This window comes from Eleutherodactylus coqui, chromosome 1 (genome assembly GCF_035609145.1).
Source record: "Eleutherodactylus coqui strain aEleCoq1 chromosome 1, aEleCoq1.hap1, whole genome shotgun sequence".
Classification (NCBI taxonomy): domain Eukaryota; kingdom Metazoa; phylum Chordata; class Amphibia; order Anura; family Eleutherodactylidae; genus Eleutherodactylus; species Eleutherodactylus coqui.
The window spans coordinates 81,645,232-81,669,385 of record NC_089837.1 but is presented as its reverse complement, the minus strand read 5'-3'; the positions used below and the strand labels follow the sequence as shown (position 1 = coordinate 81,669,385).

At 42.9% G+C, this 24,154-nt stretch overlaps 1 protein-coding gene across 1 annotated transcript in view; it reads right to left on the bottom strand.

The window, feature by feature from the left end:
• Window positions 1-24,154, bottom strand: part of EIPR1 (EARP complex and GARP complex interacting protein 1) — a 202,779-nt gene that overhangs the window by 72,504 nt on the left and 106,121 nt on the right. The window contains exon 5 of the mRNA XM_066597732.1: window positions 1,617-1,716. Within this exon, the coding sequence (XP_066453829.1) occupies window positions 1,617-1,716 (100 nt within the window). The remainder of the gene's footprint in view (window positions 1-1,616; window positions 1,717-24,154) is intronic.

Here is a 24,154-nt window from a genome sequence, read left to right as displayed (position 1 = left end):
GCGGAAATCCGCCATCACAGAAGTTTTTTCCTCTTGTAAGATTTTTGCGGTACAAGCCAAACAAAGGGATTTGGTATATGGATCGTCCAGATGCTTTAAGCACACTGGACATTTTTTGCTTTTCTTCCTAGCCTTCTTAGGCTTCTGTGTATCCCTGTCCTGCAATACATGGAGTGTGCAGATGTTATAGCATGTAGCATGGTGGCAAAGTGCATTTGTCGGCCAACTGGACCACTCACTGTTTGTGGGTTCTCCGATTCTTTTCCCGAGCAGACATTTTAGCGGCATATCCAGCAGGGCCTGACAAGCACCAGAGGATTTCTGAGCTCTTCTCCACGCCATTATTGAATCTTCGTGGGTTTCCGGCTAGGCCCTGCCCCCTCCGTCGGGCTGCGCCTGAGGCCCGCCCCATGCGGAACGTCTAACGTCACTCTGGCGTCAGACCCAGAAGAAGCTCGGCCGCCGCTGGAGGAGACCCAGGAGGCAGCCGCTGCCGGGATAGCAGCTGCCACAAGCTGGAGAACTCTTTCTTGAGCCACGGCTTGTGCAGACATCAGTGAAGCACAGGTACAATACTATCCCCTGGGGAGGCCGGGCTGCAGGAGATGGTGATCGCCCCGGACAGTGGTCACAAGAGACCCTTCTGTGGGTTCCTTGCCTACGCTAGCTCAGGCGCAAGGACCGGGAGAGTAGCTTCGCCCTCCCTCCGGGAGGCCAAGCAGCTTACGATGAAGGTTTTCTGCTCCAGTTGTCCTGAAGGGGCAGGAAGACACTGGTGTTTAGGTGTGGTGAGGGGTACTTCTTTTTATACTCTTCTGCTTCCTCTTCCCTACATGCTACGTAAAAAAATGTTTAAAATAGGAGACGCAACACTCAATTCTTTATTAGTTTCCCATGATGTAATATATGAAAACCCCTCCACCCCCACTGATTCTGAAAATGAAGGAGTGCAGCTCTGATTGGACGATGTGGCCCCTTCACAGTTTTTCTATGTATGCCACCGATCTAAGCTACCTACCTTGCAGGGAACTACTGTACAGTGAAGATGAATGTCAGTGGTCTAGCAATAAGCTATTACTTTCTGTGATAGGAAACACCTTTAAAGCTCTATCTATCCAGATAAAAAGCATAGCTTTAATAGCATAACAGAATAAAACGGTTACAACCATTTAACCAGCATAGTTAAAAATAAAATGCAACAAAAAAAGCACTGGGTCGTTAGTTCTAAAAATTAAAGCTAACCACATTAAAATATATTACACAACTGCATAAAAATATAAATGAGATAAAGTTATTATTTGAACCCCTCCAGGTTTGCCATGGGAGAGCAGTTTATGGGGCGTGGGTTCTTTCCAGTAATTGCGAGAAAGGCTGTGTACATGGAGGTAATTTCAGGTGAGCAGGGAAGTGAAAAAATACGGGCTCATGTAGACAACAATCTGTATTCCGCTAGTTTGGGATTCAGCCGGCTTGAAAAGGAAGTAATTCCAATAGGAACAGCGATTCATAAGTGCAATTTAGCATTGAGTTAGACTCCCTCATCCCACTCCCACCTTGATTCAAGCAAGTGCAACGCAAATAGAAAGATGAAACCTAACTTTGTAATGTCTAATTACCATAGCTTTTGTAGAGCTCTCTTGTAAATCCCAGATCATCAAGTAGTTCTCGGCCAAAGACATGATTTTTTTTCCATCGCCCAATGGTTCCCAAGTGACACTAGAGGAAATAAAATAGATATGTAAGACATTGACATTTCCTTGATGAATGTATTGAACCTTATCTGTATAATGGATGCAAAAAGTCTTAAAAAACAAAAATGTTTTAAAAAGTTATTGTCTAACTTTTAAGTGGTTTTCTTATCTCGCGGCCTTACCTGGTCCAGATGGCCACCACAGCCAAGCTTCCAGAGATGGCTGGGTTTTAGGAAAACAGCTGATCACCCTGTGCTATGGTATTTCCATAACTTGTGGGATGCAGAAAAATACAAATGTAATGTAATTAGGAAGTTCTTTTCCGTAGCTTCACATATTCTAAGCCAAAAATGTGTCTCTTTCATATAAAATCTAGGCCAAGGAAAAGTAAAACTCTCTTCAGGCGACAACATTCCTGGATCTGACTTTTTTCTATAGGTTTCAGTAACCCAAGCTTTCTGGTTGTTAAATGATAAAATATGAATGATAATGACGATTGACCCCTATAGAGTGTAGGTGATCATGATCTTCAAGAACCAGTATAGGAGCCTCATATACAATACACTGCACTGATTGGGGATGCTATGCCTTCTCCTATCAGTGACTAACTTTCCCCAGACTTCCTTTCTCATAATTACACTACTCCATCACATATAGTTCTGTTCCCTTTATAGCATAACACAAGTGCACAGGTCACCACTCTCACAAGATCACAACACACATCCTGAAAAAGATGAGAACATATCCGACTACGGCAGTGGCAGGTTTCTCTCCCAATAATTTAGGAAATGTGTGGATGAGTAAGAAAAAAAAGTTTTACTTCTAACAATAAAAAGTATGTTTCATCACATAGGTGTACTTCTAGTCACAGGTCTTACCACCACATGGGTGTTGGTTAAAAGAGTATCTTCAGGTGAGTTTAAATAACTATAATCCAATATTATGTTTTTTTAGGAGCATTATGTAAAATAATGGCCCTCATTTAACAGTCCAATTGTACTTTTTATTAAGTCTATAGGTTTGGCCTTCTCTGTAGAAGGCTATGAGGTGGACCTTAAAATCTCATTCCCATGATATCGCTAACCAACCACATTTACCGTTACTATGTGAGGTCACACGAAAAGCTAGTTAGCTGCCAAAATGCTGAGAAAGCGGCACAATTCTGTAATTAGACAGGCACTGTTGTCATGTTTTTGGAAATTTCTAAACTGATGTCCAATGAGTCTTAGAAAACTTTTAAAATTGTTTGGTTTCAATATAGGAACAAGACTTCTAGCAAGTATTGTGTATGGGTCCTATTAAGAAGATTAGGACTCATGCATAATACGTGTTGGGCATCATAAAATTCTCTCAGCCACTACACCGCCCAGCATGTAGTTGTATCTTTCCCCATTAGATGTCAGATCGGGTAGGAGAGAATGCTGGAGGAAGACCTTGGAAAAGAAATTTAAAGGGGTTGTCTCGCGAAAGCAAGTGGGGTTATACACTTCTGTATGGCCATATTAATGCACTTTGTAATGTACATCGTGCATTAAATATGAGCCATACAGAAGTTATTCACTTACCTGCTCCGTTGCTAGCGTCCCCGTCGCCATGGTTCCGTCTAATTTCGGTGTCGTCTTGCTTTTTTAGACGCGCTTGCGAAGATGGGTCTTCTCCCTTCGGCTCTGCTTGGCAGCATCGGCGTTTTGGCTCCGCCCCCTTGTACGCGTCATCGCGTAGCTCCGCCCCATGACGTGTGCTGGTTCCAGCCTCCTGATTGGCTGGAATCGGCACGTGACGGGGGGCGGAGCTACGTGATGACGCATACAAGGGGCGGAGCCAAAACGCTGATGCTGCCGAGCGGAGCCGAAGGGAGAAGACCCATCTTCGCAAGCGCGTCTAAAAAAGCAAGACGACACCGAAATTAGACGGAACCATGGCGACGGGGACGCTAGCAACGGAGCAGGTAAGTGAATAACTTCTGTATGGCTCATATTTAATGCACGATATATATTACAAAGTGCATTAATATGGCCATACAGAAGTGTATAACCCCACTTGCTGCCGCGAGACAACCCCTTTAAGGCTATGTGTTGTTCCTGAAAATCAGAGGAACGTTTTCACTTCCTTTTTTTTATTGCCTTTAAGAGGCTTGAAAAGCATGGTCATCCTACCTTGGTGTAAAAAAAAAGTAAAATAAAATAAACCACCAAAAAAATCCAAAAACTAAAGGATCTCTTTAACCCTCTAACTATCAGCCATTTTTCAGGTTTTCATTTTCTTCATCCTTGCCTTTCAAGATCTATACTTTTTTTTTTTTTCCTTGACGTAATAGAATGAAGGCTTGTCTTTTGTGGGACGATTTGGTAACATTTAATGTGCCATATAATGTACTGAAAAACTTTTTTTTTAATTTGAAGTGTGGTGAATTATAGAAAAAAAATGCAACTGCGCCATTTGTCATGGGTTTTTGTTTTTATAGCACTCATATTGCACTAAAAATGACATGTTAACATTATTTTATAGGTCAGTAGTGCGACAATGCTAGGTTTCTAGATTTTTTTGATCACTATTTATTGTGAGCCAGGATGACCCAAAAAAAACAAAAAACATTTCTGGCATTAAGTTTTTTAACGACATTCACTGTTTGGGATAAATACTACAATACTTTGGTAATATAGGCTTTTTTCAGATGCTGCAACAGAAATTAGGTTTACTTCTTTTTAAATTGCTTTGTGGAAATAATGTGAAAGGGGGTTCAATTTTAAATATTTGTAATTGTATTTAAGAAAAAAAAAATTTAACTTCATTTTACATGTTATTAGCCCCCTTAGGAGACCAGAACTTGCAATCAAACGGTATTGTAGAATATTGTATTTTTAACGTTTGTCTATTAAGCCATCGGGAGGGCTTAATAGGCTTAAATACATGGCAGCCCTGGGAGCCTTCACTGGGCACATGGCTAACAAGGCAACCACTGGCATCCTGTGATACTTTCGTAGGGAGGAGCCGATGGAGAGTCATAGGGGAAACCCACCCTCTCCGAATGGCTTACATGCACCAGTCAAACTGATCGCAAATGCAAGCTGTCAAATGCCCTGATTGAAGCTGGCTCTGATTGTAACGAGTAACAGCTGTTTCAAACTGCTGGCAGCCACCAGGTATGTGCCTGAGCCCACTTCATGCCCAACTCACACCTCTGTGGTGTACATCACCGAGGACAAATTGGTTATAGAGGACCTGTGGGATCTCCTGAGATTTATGTAAATACTTGCATTTCCACAAGAAATAACTAGTCTGGAGGATCTTTTCCTTGGGTTTTGCTATTCCTCTGTTATTCCTTCTGAAAAATCTTTGATTTACTTGACAACTGGGTGTTACCATCTGCTTTGTCAGTAGCGTGTGTCTAATCAGTGCTGACAGACAGCATCATGCAACCAAAATCCCACTTACCCTCAGAGGCCAAAGGTCACACAATTTTGCCTGTAAAAGGACAATATTACTGACAAAACTGTGTGGCCATTGGCCACTGCAGGTGGCTGGGATTTAACCCCTTAAGGACCAGGTTGTTTTGTACCTTAGGGACCAGACACTTTTAAGGGATTTTACCCATGTGGCGGTTTTACTGCTCTATTTTTTTTCCTTTAGCTACCAAAATTATTTTTGCAATGTTTTTTTTTCTGTGACATATAGATCTATATTTTTTCCCTGTTTTTTAGTATAATTGGGGGTAAAAAGCAAAAAAAAAAAAAAAAGTTTTTTTTTAACATTTATAGTTTTTTTTAAAATTATTTTTATATTTCTACTAAAACAAAGTATGGGAATGGGTTCCTCTATTTGTTTTGGACGTTTTGATATATAGTATGTATGGTTTTGGTTTACAGGGCGCATACGGCGACGGTTTTGGTTGGCGTCTGCTTTGTGTTATTTTCTTTCTTATGTATATATTGTTCTTTTATTCTGTTATTTTTATTTACTTGTGTATGTAATTATGTTTTTTTTACTATCTATGTCCCCCAATGATATCATGTAAGACCTCTGGGTAACATTTACATTTTTTTTCTTTATTTGACACTTTCCCACTGTAGCTGGGGCATCCATAGGAGCCACAGTTACAGGGAAAAGCAACCCCCTGTAGTGACATAAGTCACTTGCAGAGCTGCCAGGATCTAGTCTGACCCTCCAGCTCTGCAGTAGCAGGGAATCCCGGGAGGTCACATGACCCCCCTGGGCCCGTAGTGAAAGTGCATGTTACTTTCACTTACTGCTCCGGGTTATTAGCCGTCAATAACAGCTGATAACCCATTCCTGCTTCTGATTGATTGCAGAGCCAGGAGACTTAAAGCACCGCCGTAATTTTACTATCGGCGGTGCTCTAAGCCCAGGACCAGCAGCCGTAAATTTACGGTGGCTGGTCCTAAATGGGTTAAAACTGCATGTGGCTGGCCACAGCATGGTAACCAAGTCTCAGACTGTGTAGGAACACACCCTATTGGCAATAGGAATGGGAACAGCCAGCTGTCAATTAACAATACATTTCCTGGAGAAAAAAAGAGAAATATTCTGCTCTAGAATCATTATTTAATTAGGAAACTCAAGGATTTACCAAAACAGACAGGAGAGCTCCTGCTTGAAGTCAAAAGAATCTGTTATGGTCTTTTTGCAGAAGCCAAATTCTTGACCCGACGTAACAAGAGGCGATCCACAAGCATGTTGTCTGGTGCTCGATTTATTTTCTTCTACACAAGCTGAGAATTAGCTTATGGGGATGAATGATCGCTAGTACGATCATTCATTCCCATAGGCAAAGTGTACATCTCCCTGTTCACATGGGAAGATCTACAGTTGACCACTGAGCATTTTAACGGCCACATAAAGGAACTGATCAACGATGAACAAAAGTTTGGCTGACTGTTGGTTCCTTTACATGGCCAACGGTCAGGCAAATAAGCGTTCGAAAGACCATACAACTTCCTCAAGAAATCTATTCATCAGAAACGGAAGCTTTGATCGTAGTTTGAACAAAGCCTAAGAATGTGCCCAGAAAACCTAACACTACCCAACATTCTAACTTTCTTTCGAGCTCCATCCATTCAGTTTGGTTTGTACGGAGACAGTTTGTCACTAGGGAAGTCATTTTTAAGATCTATGACATCAGAGCAGTAAGAAAGAATGAAATCTAAAATATGACCGAATGCAACGGTGGGCAGAGCTGTGCTTAATGGGTGGTAGCCTGCTAATGCTTGAGCTCCACCTGTACACTCTTGAGCTAGAGCAATCCATATTTTCCTCCTCTCGGCTTCCTTCCTGTCAGCGTTTCAGTTGACTATCCAGCCAACCGGGGGATTTTTTTTTTTTTTTAATTTAATGCACTGCAGCAGGAAAGCACTCTTGTGGAAAGACAAGAGCATCCTGGATGGCTAATTCTCTCTGACTGATTTATAATTTGCGAAAGATGATGTGACCTTTAAAACCCGCCAGGCTGTTCTCGCTGCCGCTGTTTTCTCCTGAAAATGCTGCTGATGCTGTTCACAGGATTTCCACTGAGTGCTTTCTTGCTCTAATTTATCTTCCTGCAAAGGATTTTAGTGCCTGCTGTCTTTCTCTGTCTTGCTGTGCTTAGACCGTGCATATAACCAGAACACTGCTTCATCTTTCTTCTGTCCTTAACAGCCTCAGTTTTACCACACTTCCCAGCGAGAAAAGCACTGCTGATGTACTGGCTCATTTTACTAGGGTACTTAAAGCCAGAAAATGAATGCTTTATCCCCCCCTCTTCTCCACCACCTTATATAGGTCACCAGCGCTGTCTGATATGTCTGGCAGAGGTAACTGGGGGGCTTAAAGGGTTGTAAAATCTGAAGTATAAAGCTAATAAAAGTGTGGCATAAAAATAGATATGCTAATACCGTACCATTCACACATACAGTGGAGTCCAGAGGTATTTTTCGACAGTGACACAATTTTCATATCTAAAGCCACTGGACACCACCAGAATGTATTTGAACCATGTCATGAATTTGTGAATGCAGTGCTGTCTTTCAACTTTAATTCTAAGGGGGTTAACAAAAAAAAATTGCATTAACTGTATTCTAGCCATTTTTTGCATCGTTCCTACATTTTCACATGCTTTAACGTAATTGGAGAATTGATTAATAGCAGTTTCATGGTCCGGTGCGGCTTGGTCTCTCATTATTTCATGGCGAGTTAAGCAGATAAAAGGTCTGGAGTTGATTCCAACTGTTGAGTTTGCATACGGTAGCGGTTCATGGGAACTCTCAACATGTAGTCTAAAGAGATGGTAATGCAAGTAAAGGAGACCATCATTAGTCAATAAAAACCCAACTCTATGAGAGAGATTGTAGAAGGAAACTTTAGAAGTGGCTAACCTTTCTCAAAAAAGAAGAAATGCACAGGGGAGCTCAGCAACCAAGAAGACAACTAAACAACTGAAGCGTCACTAAAGAATTCAATATTTAGTGAAGAAAAACTCCATAACATCTGGCCAAGTCAAGAACACTCTCAAGGAGGTATCATTATCAAAGTCTACAATCAAGAGACGCCTTCAGTGTTTTATGTCAAGATGCAAAACACTGGTACCACTCAAGAACTGGAAGGCCAGATAAAACTTTGCTAGAAGACATCTACAAAAGCCACCTAATTCTGGAACAAGAGACAATGTACGAATGAAACCAAGATTAAAAGGGGTTTTCCAGGCAATTTCTATTGATTACCTATCCTCAGCAGACGGCAAATCGGCTGTGGTCTGCTGCTTGGAACTCCAACTGATCAGCTGTTCTGCCACTAGCTCTCAATACCACAAAACACAGAGAACGGAGCAGAAGCACATCGTTCTGACCCCTGTGTAGTGGCTGGTGGTGGTAATTGCAGGTGCAGCTCTCAATGATTTGAATGATCTGCTTCTGCACTGTACCATGTGTGTTGTGATGCTGACAGTGGGCAACCCAAAAAGCTGATTGGTCGGAGTCCACACAGTGGACCCCAGGTGATTAGTTATCCTTTAACTTGTACCACAATGATGGGAAGAGAATAGTATGAAGAATAAAAGGAAAAACTTATGATCTGATGCACAACACATCATCTGTACTGCAGTGTTATGACATGGAGTTGTACGGCACAAATTAAACTGGGTCATTGGGGTTTATTGATAATGTGACTGCAGACAGATATAGTAGGATGAATTCTGAAGTCTATAGAGTGAGACCTTCTGCTCAGATTCAATTAAATGTTGCAAAAGTCATAGTACAGCACTTGATAGTATAGAGATGGATAATGACCCAAAGCATACCACAAAAACAACCCAAGAGTTTCTTAAAACAGAATCTGTCACCATGACAGGGTTCATGCTGCCCGAACTATGGCAGGCCCCACCAACTCTAACCAAGTTGGATCACCTAGACTGACAGGTCTTTGCCTATACAAAAACAGAGAGAGACGTGCGAGTCTATGGGATCTGGGCAGGGAGAAGCCGCCTGAGTCTCCAAGACCCGTTCCGAGTGGCTTTACCAAGTATGTTTTTCTGAAAGGCCACAGCATTTCAGAATAAACCATAAATGTCTGCAATGTGTGCCACTGCCCCGAGGTCATGCTACCCGTGGTATGGGAAGCAGGAACGTGGCGACAAGTTTTCTTTAAGGCAAACAAGTGGAATATTCCTCAATGGCCGAGTCAGTCACCTTAACCTGATTAAGCTTTTCACTTACGAAAGACAAAACTGAAAAGAAAAAGACTACAAATAAGCAGCATCCAAAGGTAGATGCAGTAAAGGTATCTCAAAAAGTTGAAACGCAGCAGTGATATCCGAGCGTTCCTCGCTTTAGGTAGTCATGTCAGGAGAGCAGACAGGTCCTCTTTTAAAACATGCATGCAAAAAAAAGCAACTCAAAAACCAGTATTTAAAGTTTTTTTTTCTATTTTATTAACAACAGATGTCAATGTAAGCTTAAGAATCCCTGTCACCTAAAAGTATAGCTACAACCACAAGGTTCCTTTCACTGTACAACATACGCAGTTTATATTTTACCCATTTTTCCTTACATTAGGTTAAATAAAATGTTAATCCTACATTATGACTGCATATACAAAACATGAAAAAGTCTAGAAAGCCACAAATTGTCTCTGAGGTCACCTTGTATCAGTGTCTGGCCATCAGCACACATTACTTTGCAGTAGTTGCTCCACTCGCACAGCTCCTATCAGGAGACCTGCAATTTACCAGGTTCCCAGCTGTTCCTTCCTAAGACAGCACTTTAACTCACCACCGTTCCATTTACTCCTCAGGACTGAATGAAAAGCATACTGATTGGATCAGTCACACGTATTCCTCTGCCACACATATTCCTTCAGTCATTAACCTTACTGGAAATTACAAACAAGTCTAACATGCCGGAATACCTTCTACAGTACAGAATAAAGAAAGGAGAGGGTGCAATTCATTCTGGATTTCCATTCCCATCAAATCCATCCTCTTGGTGACCCTTTTTCAACCAAGAATGTCATTGAAATCGCAATTTTGAGCAGTCTGAGCTTACTCCAGCTAATGCCACTACAATAACTGCATACACATTATTTAAAGGGGTAGTCCCACAATTGAAATTTATCATCTATACACACGATAGGTGATAAATGCCTGATTGCTGGAGGCCCCATTGATCTCTAGAACAAGAGACTGAGCCCCCTATTCCCGGTTTGAATGGATCAGCAGTTGTTAATATTCAATAAAAAGTTTATGGCAGTGATAAAAATGGCTTGGCTTTCCCACGGCAAACATTCATGGCATATCAGTAGTCTAACAATTTACAGTATTCTTAAAGGCTATGGAAACCTTTGTGCATGAAAAATCAATACTCCAAAATTTCTTACTAAGTCCCTGCATAAAAACTGATGCACTTATTTGTTTTTTTGCATTGAGTTTTCTTTCTCATACATTTAGAAAGCTCTACTACATTCAAGTTTCTGGCTGGGTGCATTCCCAGTACTGATCAGCTGGTCTCTCCAATGAATGCATGCAAGCTCAGCTCCCCCTCCCCTCTCCTCTTTCAGAGGTTGTGCAGCATAACCACACCCACTCAATACTACACAGCTATCTCTCCATCTATCTAATAATTACAGAGAGATGAACATTTTTCAGTTCAAATAGATGTTGCTTTGAAAACCCCAGCCACTTGTATTGTACTGTGAACTGTTGCAGATTTGCGCTGCTGAATCTATACCGCAAATTTGCTGGCTCCTGGCCCAGCCAAATTAGGTAATTAAAATTTTGAATTTACTTTTATCTTATTCTTAAATAGAACAAAAGGCTAAAAACAGGTAATCTGCATAAATCAACAAAATTAAAGGGGTTGTCTCGTGAAAGCAAGTGGGTCTATACACTTCTGTATGGCCATATTAATGCACTTTGTAATATACATCGTGCATTAAATATGAGCCATACAGAAGTTATTCACTTACCTGCTCCGTTGCTAGCGTCCCCGTTGCCATGGTTCCGTCTAACTTCGGTGTCTTCTTGCTTTTTTAGACGCGCTTGCGCAGATGCATCTTCTCCCTTCGGCTGGTCTTGGAAGCATCGGCGTTTTGGCTCCGCCCCCTTCGCGTCATCGCGTAGCTCCGCCCCCGTCACATGCCGATTCCAGCCAATCAGGAGGCTGGAACCGGCACACGTCATGGGGCGGAGCTACACGATGATGCGTACAAGGGGGCGGAGCCAAAACGCCGATGCTTCCAAGACCAGCCGAAGGGAGAAGATGCATCTGCGCAAGCGCGTCTAAAAAAGCAAGAAGACACCGAAGTTAGACGGAACCATGGCAACGGGGACGCTAGCAACGGAGCAGGTAAGTGAATAACTTCTGTATGGCTCACATTTAATGCACGATGTATATTACAAAGTGCATTAATATGGCCATACAGAAGTGTATAGACCCACTTGCTTTCACGAGACCACCCCTTTAAGACCTTTAAAATTAAGGCAGACCTCATAGAGCAAATTAATTCAGCCGTCAGACCCCACAGATAACCAGACCCCCATAATAGATGCCTACATTAATTTAGACTCTCTTACAAGTAAATATAATCATATGCAGAACGTCACCATCTCCCACCCACCCCAGTAATCACATCCAGGGCTTCGACATTCTCCCCCAGTAACCAAACGCTGAGAGACGATAATATCTATGCTGATCACAGTAGAAGGAAGCTGGTAGCACTGACAGACTCATTGAGTATTGGCCACTCTACCGAAATCATTTCTACCGGGCAGTATCTGAGAATTTCCTCAAAAATAGTACTAGAGTGTTGCGAATTCCTTGGTGAGTTGTCATAGCACCCGAAGGTGCTGCGACACCCTGACTGGGAATTGCTGCATTAAAAACTAAGTTTTCTTCAGCTAGATCTTCCCTGCAAGGGACTACTGATATGTCTAGTACCATCCAGTTGGATCAATATGGAAGAAGTTCAACAAGCTAAACATTTAAATGAGGTCAATGAGAGAACTTGCGTTATCACCTTGTTTACAGTACATTTTATGGCTGAATTCATTTTAAGAACACCTCATTGCTGAACCAGGTGCAAGTCATTACAAAGTTTTCTGTATAGCTCTTGGCAATTAAACATGGCTGTACACTACACTTTATGCTCACACATTATAGCAATGTACCAAGTGCTAGAAAGGTACATTTCCATAAACTAGTGAACATAACGGTCCAGTTTATTTTTGTACCTGTTCTTAAAGGACAAAACATGATTTAGCTATAAAATGAGTAAAAGTTTACCCGAACTTTACCGAGTCCCTTTTTCTAACTCTTTTCATAAAATATCACGCAAATCTGACCCTCTGCATGTTCTGATGCTACCTTCACCCGATCTGTTAATGGCTTGCTGTACTGGTAACAACCTTGTTACACATTGACTAACACATCAATGATAAGAAGAGACAACACCTATTGTCTGTGCCAAAATATCAGTCCTAAACCTTTAGACATAATTTTACACTTGATATCTACAGATAAAAGTTTTTGATTTACTTAACAAGTGGCATGTCACTAAAAACACTCATTTCTATAGCTGCAATCAAAATTATTCAGCCTTAATTGCAAATTAGGTTTATTTTCCGAATTTTCAAAAATTTCAACTGCTTGCAACAAACCAATCAAACCAGAACAATTTAAATATCTCAACACAAATCAATATAACAAGTGGTTTCTCCAAATTGAACACAAAACGCTACTTTTATAATGACTACTGCAGTCTCAGAATAATTCAAGCCCTTCATAACAAGTATCTTTAGTACTTACTAGAGCACCTTTTGCTCTTATGACCTGTTGCAAAAGTTATGCATAGCCAGACACCAGTTTCTGACAGCGTTCCTGAGGAATCTCAGCCCATTCCTCAAGGGCAATGGTCTCCAGCTCTTAAATATTTTTGGGTTTGCGTGGTGCAACCTTCTTCTTCAAATGCCACCAAGGATTTTCTGTGGGGTTTATGGCAAGTGACTGACGACCAAACAGGAATCTTTCAGAACTTCTTCTGAAACCAAGCCTTGGTGGACTTTGAGGGATGCTTGGAATCATTTCTCTGTTGGAAGGTTCAATGGCACCCAAGCTTCAGATTCCTCACTGAAGGGATGATGCTTTCTCCTACGATTTTCTGATACTGAGAAAACAAAACAGCCCCAGGCATCAGTAAACCACCGCCCTACTTCTTTACCGCTGATCCATAGGCCCAAACAGTTCTAGTTTTGTTTCATCACTCCAGAGAATAGAATCCCAAGACTTATTTGGATTATCTACATGGTTTTGAGCATTGCGGGCATGATGTTCTTCAGTGTTTAGTATGCACCTTACTGTGCAAACAGAAACCTCATTACTTGCTGCAAAAAAATCTTTTGCAGTCAATTTTTGACCATCTACCTCCTCAGGAATCCGGTGGTAGCCGATGATAGTTTCCTCTTTCTGTCACGTCCAGATAGTGTAGCCAGTATTCCTTTAGTTTTGCACTTGCGCACTACGCTCCCAACTGTATCACTAGGAACACTCAGTGCCTTTTCTATCTTTTTTAAAATCTTTTTCCTTGTTTGTGCAAGACACTGATCTTTTCTCTTAACTTTTTTGGAGTATTCTCTTGACTTGGGGTCATTTTATAGGGGTTGACCATTACCGCCCGACAGCTGTCCCAGTGATAATCACTTTAGCGCTTTCACACAAGAGCAACGATCACTCAGTGAATAGAGGAGGAGTAAGTTGAAGATCATTCTGGCTGCCAGCCTCCATTCACAGTAAACAGGCAGTCATTCGTTTCACCCAAAAGTGTAGACCAGCAGAAGGCCAGCCACTGGTATAATAGGAGCTGTGGGTTAAGTATGTCTTCTTTATGGACTAATTTTTCTGCTGTTTACTCAGGATGCTGGACGATCTATATACCATACCATTTTCCTCGAAAATAAGCCGTAGCCCCATTTTCAGAGGTGCTGGGGGTGGGAGAGGGCTTGAAATGTAAGCCCTCTCTTGAAAATAAGCCCTAGCTATACTACATAAAAAAACAGCAATGCTCATTTGGCCTGCGGCATTTGAGTCCCTCGTGCTGGCCTCCGGCACTGCGGCAGGTTGCCATGTCCTCTGTTGACACAGCATTCTTTTTGTGGTGACGGGGCTTTGAATACCACGCCTCCAGCAATCGAGTGCTGTGATTGGATCATGAGTACCTCAGCCAATCAGAGCCGGGGCTCGATCATTCACAGCCATGCAGTGAATGACATCACTGAATGGCTGTGATTGGTTCATCGAGCGCCGTTTCTGATTGACTGAGCCAGCAGCGTTCGTGATTCAATCACAGAATACACTTGCTGGAGGCAAGGTATTCAAAGCCCCATTATCAGGAAGAGAGTACTATGTCAATGCTGAGGACACGTCAGCCTACCGCAGCGCTGGAGACCAGTGTGAGGGCCAGGTTAGTATAAGACCCCCCCCCCCTGAAAATAAGACACTGTGCCTCTTTTAGGGCAAAAATTCTGTAATCAAAATCTGCACTACTTGCTACAGATGTTGACATGGATTTGCAGCAGATTTTAATCTTTCAGTTGAAGGCATGAAGTCCACTGTGGATGCGCGTAAAAATCTGCATCAAAACCTGCACCAAGAGTGTGGATTTTGATGTGGAATTTGAAGTCGATTTTTGTGCTGATTACAATGCACCCTTTCTGTTACTTTCAAAAACTTTTAACTCACCACAGGAATTTGTTAAAAGTTTTGATCGGTGAAAGTCCGAGCGTTCAGATCCCCACCAATGGCTAGAACGAAGTTTATTTCAGCTCGGTCTCCGCTTGCTAGCTGAACCCAAGCTCAGTAGATAGTCTATAAGTCTGTCTTCAGATAACAAGCAGAGAGAACACTCGGATGAGAGCTTCCGGAGCTCCTTCTAGTGATTAGTAGGGGTCTCAGTCCCCGAATCACTCACCAATCAAACCTTTTGACATGTCCCTATGACCGTTGCACTTTAACGGCACTTGCACAAAAGATTAGACAACATTTCCATCAACAGATATTTCTATCTCAGAACTCTCTGGTTCTTGAAATCAGTGGTGGTCCACTTAGTACTTCACCCATGTGATTTTTTTTTCCCCACATGCATCTCTATGACAGATCAGGGGATTATTTTTTACTTTATTTCGCCTTTAAGAACTTATTAAACAAGATTATGTCCATACATGTAATTATAATACAAGGATTTCAGGATATAACTTCCTTACAGAACTGCACGTCTTTTTTAATAATGCAGAGTAACAGCAAATCCAGCGTGAAATTTCTGCTCCAGACTGTCTGCGGTCCGCATTTTCTACATATTCTAGTTATAAGCCTATTAACACGTACATATCACAAGGTGTCTTGACAACAGAATTTAACACTGTTAGCTTTACACGTAATTGGTAATGATGAACAGTATATTTTTTAGGACATTACTCATTTACGATAGACGCTACTCATACATGTGTATTTGCGAAGAGCGTAGATTATTCCATCTAGGGGTCCTTGCAGGTAGGCTGCTCCGTAGAGAACACCCCACGGAAAGGAACGTGTCATATGTTAACGAAAATGTGCTTTGAATTCCTCTTATTATTTAGCTCTATTTGCCATCTGCTGAAGTCCATACCATTTTCACCTCTCTACTTCCATTTCATATCCAGATGCTTAAATTATCACCTTTTATTTCGCAGCCTTCATTCTCATCAAACAACTCCTCTTGATTTTCTCCTTGCTTACAGATAGCCCTAGAAATAAGCTGGCCTATTTCTTTTAAAGTGTCCTGAGCAAAATCCTTGAGCGGTCGATGCATGTAACATCACGGCTGCCTATTAAGATGTAATTTATCATGGGACCAATCAGCGTAAGACCAATGTTCTTGTATTATAAAGGCTTATGTAGCCTTCAATTACCGTGACAGTGGGGAGAACATCTTTTTAATAAAAGAGTTACATTCAATCTATTCATTAATTCTAAACTCAAGTAACCCACAAAGTCATAACAGATGCCGAGGTGTCCATACGTCTACCAATTTATCTTAAAAATTATAAAATAAACCATCTTGTAATATGTATAGCGCCAACTTATTCTGCAGCGCTTTCAGGTAATTTATTTATTGCCCCCCCACCAAGCTGGGTACTCATTTTACCGAGCTCGGAAGGATAGAAGGCTGAGTCAACCCTTGAGCCGGCTACTTGAACCTTGCGGAGATTGAACTCGCAACCTTCAGGACGTGAGCGAGAGCTTAGGACTGCATTTCTGCTGCCCTAACACTCTGCCCCACATGATTTTACCTGCAAACTACAACATTAAAAGGGGATCCCTGCTGATACAATTCCTACCTGCTAGAAGGGCCTCTTGAGTATAAGCTTATTACAAAATGTCCTTCTGCTGGGACTCCCAGGAATCATATATAATTTATAGGGAAACCTGGCTGTAAGTGTTCAATTTCCCTGCAGCGCCTCCATAGGGAAAAGTAAGCATTACACTGTGTCCATTAAAATCAACATGCTGTGTGTGTCATGCAAGACATGTCTCCGCTCTGCTCAAGAGATGAGTATCCTGAACAGGAAAGTACCGTATATACTCGAGTATTAGCCGACCCGAGTATAAGCTGAGTCAATAAGTTTTACCACAAAAAACTTGTAAAACTTATTGACTCGAGTATAAGCCTAGCTATACTTGAGTATATACTAGGTGAAAAAAAAACTGCAACACCCTCCTCCCAGGCAGCGTCTGTGTCCCCGGAGCGATGGTCACCCCGGCGATGCAGCAAGCTACTTGAGACTTCTCCCTGCTTGGCTTTGAATTCCCCCGCCGTCAGCTCTGTGTAAGTAAGCGCTGTGATTGGATCGAGCGCCAGCCAATCACAGACGAAACTCGATAAACCAATCGCAGCCATTAAAGGGGTTGTCCCGCGGCAGCAAGTGGGTCTATACACTTCTGTATGGCCATATTAATGCACTTTGTAATGTACATTGTGCATTAATTATGAGCCATACAGAAGTTATAAAAAGTTTTATACTTACCTGCTCCGTTGCTGGCGTCCTCGTCTCCATGGTGCCGACTAATTTTCGCCCTCCGATGGCCAAATTAGCCGCGCTTGCGCAGTCCGGGTCTTCTGCAGTCTTCTATGGGGCTCCGTGTAGCTCCGCCCCGTCACGTGCCGATTCCAGCCAATCAGGAGGCTGGAATCGGCAGTGGACCGCACAGAAGAGCTGCGGTCCACGGAGGAAGAGGCCATCTTCAGCGGTGAGTAGAGAAGTCACCGGAGCGCGGGGATTCAGGTAAGCGCTCCGGTGAGCTTTCTTTACCTCCCTGCATCGGGGTTGTCTCGCGCCGAACGGGGGGGGGGTTGAAAAAAAAAAAAACCCGTTTCGGCGCGGGACAACCCCTTTAAGTGATGACATTCAATTTTTCTGTTGATGGCCTGTCCTCACGATAGGTCATCAATGGCGGAGGTCTGCCAATTAGGGTCCCTACTGATCAGCTGATTCTCAGTGCCACGCTAAATAGTAGCTGAGTAATGTCACATAATAATGACATCAGATGTAATCACCCAGGTAACCAGGATATACAATATGGCAACTTTCTATTTGTCCCCTTTAAATAACATCACAAATGCTGAATAGGTTAAACCGAAGAATTTTCAATGTGAGAGGCCTCCTTTACATTCACGGCGCTCACTAAGCATGACTGATTGATCTTAAAGGCCAATTAGAAGACATACATGCCAAATACAACAAAAATATATTGTAAAGGAGTAATAAATAAAGTGTCCGAGACATGGTGGCAATTTAAAAAATCACTATTATTGAGTCGAGACGCGTTTCGGATACATACATTGCAAACACTGGAGAACTGCAAATGTGAAGGGGTCCGCGGACATTGAAGATTATTCGATTTAACATTAGTAAGAGACGTTATTTAGCTATATATTCTGATATTAGTTGAACTCTGTATAGCAGTTGAGAAAGGATTGAAAAGCCGAAACACGTCCTGTGCGCATATGTTGCTTTGATGCAATAAACTGATTTCAGCAGAATTCAAGCGAGTACTGGGATCTTCTTTGAAGATTTATCTGGATTTAGTTGTGCATGAACACCACAAGCAAGCTAGTGTGCTCCTTACTGTGATCTATCTCATTATCAGAAGCAGGATTACAATGATAGTAACACCTATATATAGTGAACAAAGGATCCACCCTTCACACAATAGACTGAGGAGTCACACCTCACCTCCTCCCCCTCCCTGCACAATGACCTCTACACAGGTCACAGAGCATCCCCATAGAAGTCACAGGGTTGCTCCTGTCCATAATGACTGTGGCTTGAGTTGAGGGAACATACTCTGTCGAGCTTGATGCTCGTTCGAGTATTGGCGTACTCGATGGTGCTCGTTACTCGAACGAGCATCAAGTCGTTCTCGACCCCGCCCCAGCTTTTGGCTTCTCCCCGCTGTGACGTGCCTGTTTTGGCCCCTCCCCGCCACGACGCAGCGTGCGTCATTGGAAAATTTTTTATCCTGCAGGAAGGGGAAGAGAGAGGGGGAGATAGTGGGAGAGTGGGAGAGGGGGAGAGTGGGAGAGAGGGAGAGGGGGAGAGAGGGAGACACAAATCAAGCAAAAAAAAAAAAAGCTCAGACCCGGTGTCCCACATACAAAAATGCTCGAGTCTCCCATTGTAGTCAATGGGATTCATTACTCGAGTAGAGCTCTCCAATTTTACGAAAAGCTCGACTCGAAGAACGCAGACCCGAGCATTTGGGTGCTAGCTCATCTCTAACTATGGCCTACGAGACTGCTGCAACGTATCTCCCAAAGTGCTAGCAGCTGCAACTCAGGCAAGATGACCACCCCCATAGTTATGTAGAGACAATAGAATTAAACAAAAATCTACAAATTCGAAAATAAAAGCAGATTAAAAAGCGGAATGTATTTTATTGGGAAAAAAATATATAGGCGATACGTTCCCTTTAAGTTACTGCATGTTTTTTTTTCTGCTAGTCGCTCTTACTTGAGAGGATATATGGAAAACAATGGAATCTTTCAAATAGGAGCGCCCTCCATTATTTAGCACTACAAGAGCATCCACTGAAGTCAATGGACGTCCTTTGCTTCTGATGGACAGTGTAATGCTTCATTTCACCGAGGACTTGAACTGCAATTTCCTGGGCGATAGCAGTTGATAAAGCCGAGGAGGGGAAATTGGCTCCCAGTTGCAGCACCCCTCCTGAGATCAGCTTGGCTTTGGGGGCTCCTTTATTTCAAAAAGGGGTTATATTTACAATGTAACAATACATAGCGGAATAAAACCACAGGAGACGGCAGGAAGACACAATGGATTTATCTTGCTTGACTATTTTGAAATCAAAAGAGCAGAAATCCATTTCTTTGACTTTTTTTTTTACTTAAATCAGCAGAAAACCCGTTTTTTCCACTTTCTTCCACCTGATGATTTAAATGGCAGCGTCTGAACAATGCTGTTCAAGGAGAATCAGAGACTTAGGCTATTAGTAATGGTGCCATCAACCCTGATAGCAGAAATTCACTAAATTGTGACAATCTTGTGCTGAATGGCATTGATGCAGGATGGCAAATACGGATATATGTGAAGTAACCTGCATTCAAGGTTAATGGTTCCACTGATCCTTTCTCCTACAGCTTCACTATTGCTTAGCCTCAATATCCATGTATATTTAACAAAAGGAATACTGGAAAAAAAATTGCTACATAGGAGACGGAAAATAATTCTGCAGCACTTTGGTTTCAAATATAAAAATGATAAAATACATTGTATTCCAGATAACAGCAGACCCCCCTCCCCCACCTCTCCCACTCTACACTGTATTCCGCAATTGAAACCTATGTAAAGTAGAGGAGAATTTACTATTACTGTTGTAAGAGTAATCTAGCAGTTGTTTCTGCATATTATGCACTGGGGTTAATAAAATTCACTTGACTTCTGAACATCACCCCCCAGGGTTAATAGCATTCACTTAAAAGAATCCTAAAAGTAGTCAAAAGCAGAACAGGCTACTAGAACCTTTTTTTGGAGAGGAGTGTGAAATGAACTAATATATGCAAATGTCAGAGAAGACCTTGTTTGTGATTTGCAACAAAATGTTGCACTTATGTAGCTTATGATAGTTGCACGATTATTATCACTGCTTTCCATTTCTCTATATAAACTATGCACCCAATGAAATGCTTTAGAAGAGCTTGGAAACATCACTTGTGTGTTTCTCATTGTGTTCTTCACCGATGCATCAAATAATACTTAGGCATACCTGATTGATAAGGCTAGGATAACTGTTAAGTATCACCTAAATTGAGCATATACTACAACACTGTCTAGGACAGTGTGAACTTAGACCACTGATTCCCAACCGGGGTGCCGCAGCACCCGAGGGGTGCCGTGAGAGGCTGCCAGGGGTGCCGCGGCTCTCCGGCTGGGTACTGGTGAATTATGTCGCCGCCGTAAGTTAGGATGGCGATATAATACAGCAGTTTTGACAAATGTTAACGCCCCCAGCCAATCAGAAGCTGTGTTTAATCCACAGAGCCGGCAGTATCACAGAGCCGGCGCCGGGGACGCGTGACGATAGCGCTGGCGGGCGGGACGCCTGCCTCCCTGACTGACCGAGTCGGCGATGGGGACGGGATGCTTGCCTGCCTTATAGAGCCAGCAGCTGGGATGCAGTGAGCGCGGCACTGCAAAGAGTAGGTTAGTATATGGGGGTTAATGTTGTTATTGGAGGAGGGAGGGGGTTAATGTTATTATTGGGGGGCAGATGGTTAATATTACAGCAGGGGGCCACAATAGGGGTCGCTATTACAGCCGGGGGCCTCAGTAATGGGGGTCGCTATTACAGCCGGCGGCCGCAGTAATGGGGGTCGCTATTACAGCCGGCGGTCACAGTAATGGGGGTCGCTATTACAGCCGGTGGCCGCAGTAATGGGGGTCGCTATTACAGCCGGTGGCCGCAGTAATGGGGGTCGCTATTACAGCCGGCGGCCGCAGTAATGGGGGTCGCTATTAGAGCCGGCGGCCGCAGTAATGGGGGGTCGCTATTACCACCAGCGGCCGCAGTAATGGGGGTCGCTATTACAGCCGGCGGCCGCAGTAATGGGGGTCGCTATTACAGCCGGGGGCCGCAGTAATGGGGGTCGCTATTACAGCCGGGGGCCGCAGTAATGGGGGTCGCTGTTACAGATGGCGGCCACAGTAATGGGGGTCGCTGTTACAGCCAGCGGCCACAGTAATAGGGGTTGTTATTACAGTCGGCGGCCACAGTAATGGGGGTCGCTCTTACAGCCGACGGCCACAGTAACGGGGGTCGCTCTTACAGCCGGCGGCCGCAGTAATGGGGTCACTATTACAGCTGGTGGCCACAATAATAGGGATCGCTATTACGGTCGGGGGCCGCAGTAATGGGGGACGCTATTACAGCCGGGGGGCCGCAATAATTACTACCGAGGCCACTGTGGGGGTCACCATTACTCCTGGGGCCACCAACGTGAGGGGGGGGGGGCACTTACTACACGGGGTGGATTAGTTGTGGAATCTATAGTAACTGTAGCAGCAAAGTGGTGCAGATTTTGAGAATTATCCACACAGTGTGGAAACAATCTGTACAAAACCCGTGTGGACACTGATATGTGTTTCGGGATTAAATTCCGCAGCATGTTCATTTTAAATATAATGTATATCAATAGCCCATCCGGTGTGTTTTTTTTTTAACAGCCCTGTCCTTTTAATAACGATAGAGGTAAAAATCTTATGTCATAATAAGCCACACCAGAGCCACACTCCTAACCACACCCCCTTTGGTAGGGGTGCCGTGCCATAAATTTTCTTCCCCAGGGGTGCCGCAAGGCTGAAAAGTTTGGGAAACACTGACTTAGACAATCTTAAAATGTACCAGATTTATCACAGTGACTCTGCTGAATGAAAAATCTGTTGAATCTTTAGACTGCTTAGGTTAACTTTATACCACCTAATGGTTGGCTTAGTTTATGCCAAAAATTACACAAAATTTGACAAAATGTGTGTCATTTAGGCAACTCCCATTTTATGAAGCCACACCTCTGCTCATAAAGCCACGCCCCTTCGTCAGAAAAGATATTAAAGTATCTAACAACGTGATAAATGCAGTGCAAATCACATAAGACAGTTTTCTAGCGCAACTTGCATGAGAAAACTTGTGTATTTCCAACAGAAAATTTGCTCCAAAATAAAAGCGTCTGCTAAAAAAAATGATTAACAGCATTTTAGAAAGAGGAACTGCACTTTTTGCACTTAGGCTTTACCCATACTTCTCAACAGGATTGAGATGCATTTGGATTTTGACGATTAGAGCATTGTGACTTTGGGGGGCATTTGAATTTTTTTTTTTTTTTTACTTATGGCGTACCTGAGTTAAAAAAAAAAAAGGTTAGTTCAGGATAGTGGCTGAAGACTGTGTTGTCAGACGAACTTAAAGGGGTTGTCCCGCGGCCAAAACGAAAAAATGTTCCACACCCCAGTCCCCCATGTTAAGCAAGCATCACAAAGTACCCATGTAAATCGGTTTTTTAGAGCGTTTCTGCTCAACATGAAGCTGTTTCATGAAGTTATAAAAATCTTCTTCCAAGATGGCCGCCATTTCCCAAGGTGCACCGCTGGTCTTCTCCCATGGTGCACTGCGGGTCTTCTCCCATGGTGCACCGTGGATGTTCTTCTCCAGTCTGAGCTCCACTGCCGATTACAGCCACCTCATTGGCTGATCGGCACCACGTGACGGGGGCGGAGCTACGCGATGACGCTGAGAAGGGGGAGGAGCCAGGAAGCAGCTCGTGAGCCTGGACCCTCCAGAAGAGGATTCTTCTCTGCGCAAGCGCGACTGTTGCGGCGACCAGAAGAGAAGTTTGGTAGTTGCCATGGAGACGGGGATGCCAGCACCGGAGGGGGTAAGTGTATAACTTCTGCATGGCCAATATTTAATGCACAATGTATATTACAAAGTGCATTAATATGGTCATACAGAAGTGCATAACTGCACTTGCTTCTGCGGGACAACCCCTTTAATGACCGATTTGCTAGTGAATGACATTATGCAGCTGTAATATAAAGACGCTGCAGAGGGCAAACAGTGCAACATTTTCAATAAAACTATGTTGAAAAACTACTTTTCAGCCAATAATGCAGTTTTTGTTTGTCTACTGCAATAACCTTACCATAGAGCTTGGAGTCTGTCCGTCATTGTAAGATTCGAGATGAAACATTTGAAGAGCACTTGTGCGACTTCCGAGGGTTCCAGCACATGCTTCTAATTGCTATGCTTCCTTTATACTTGCTGCAGAACCGAGGCAAGTACAGATGAAACCCTGGAATTACGGGCAGTCTATGGGCGGGTACTGTGGCTCAGCTGGAAAGAGTATGGGCAGTGGTGCCCACTTTTACAGATGTAGATTTAATTTTTAGAAAGATGTCTATAAAATGTGAAATCGGCCCAAAACACCATAACTGACAAAGGACAGTACCCAAAAAGTCAGCTTTATTTATATAACGCATGCATATTACATAGCACTTTACATCACTGGTATTCTGTCCCCATAAGTCAGTGTTTCCCAACTCCAGTCCTCAGGGACCCCCAACAGGTCATGTTTTCAGGATCTCCTATATTAAGAAAACTTGTGGCAATGTCTGAGGCACCGACAATAATTACATCACCTGTGCAATACTGAGGAAATCCTGAAAACATGACCTGTTTTGAGGTCTTAGAAGAAACATTAGTACCTAGAAGAAATCCTCCCAAACTTCACGCATATGTTGTCCATGATGGGATTTAGGCCTCTTTCACATGGACAACAGCGATATCGCAGCTTTGTTTCCGCGATTTTGTATCGTCAGCAATGCATTTTCTTGTGAAAAATTGCGCATCACATCGCTGTTGCCTGAGATTTTATTG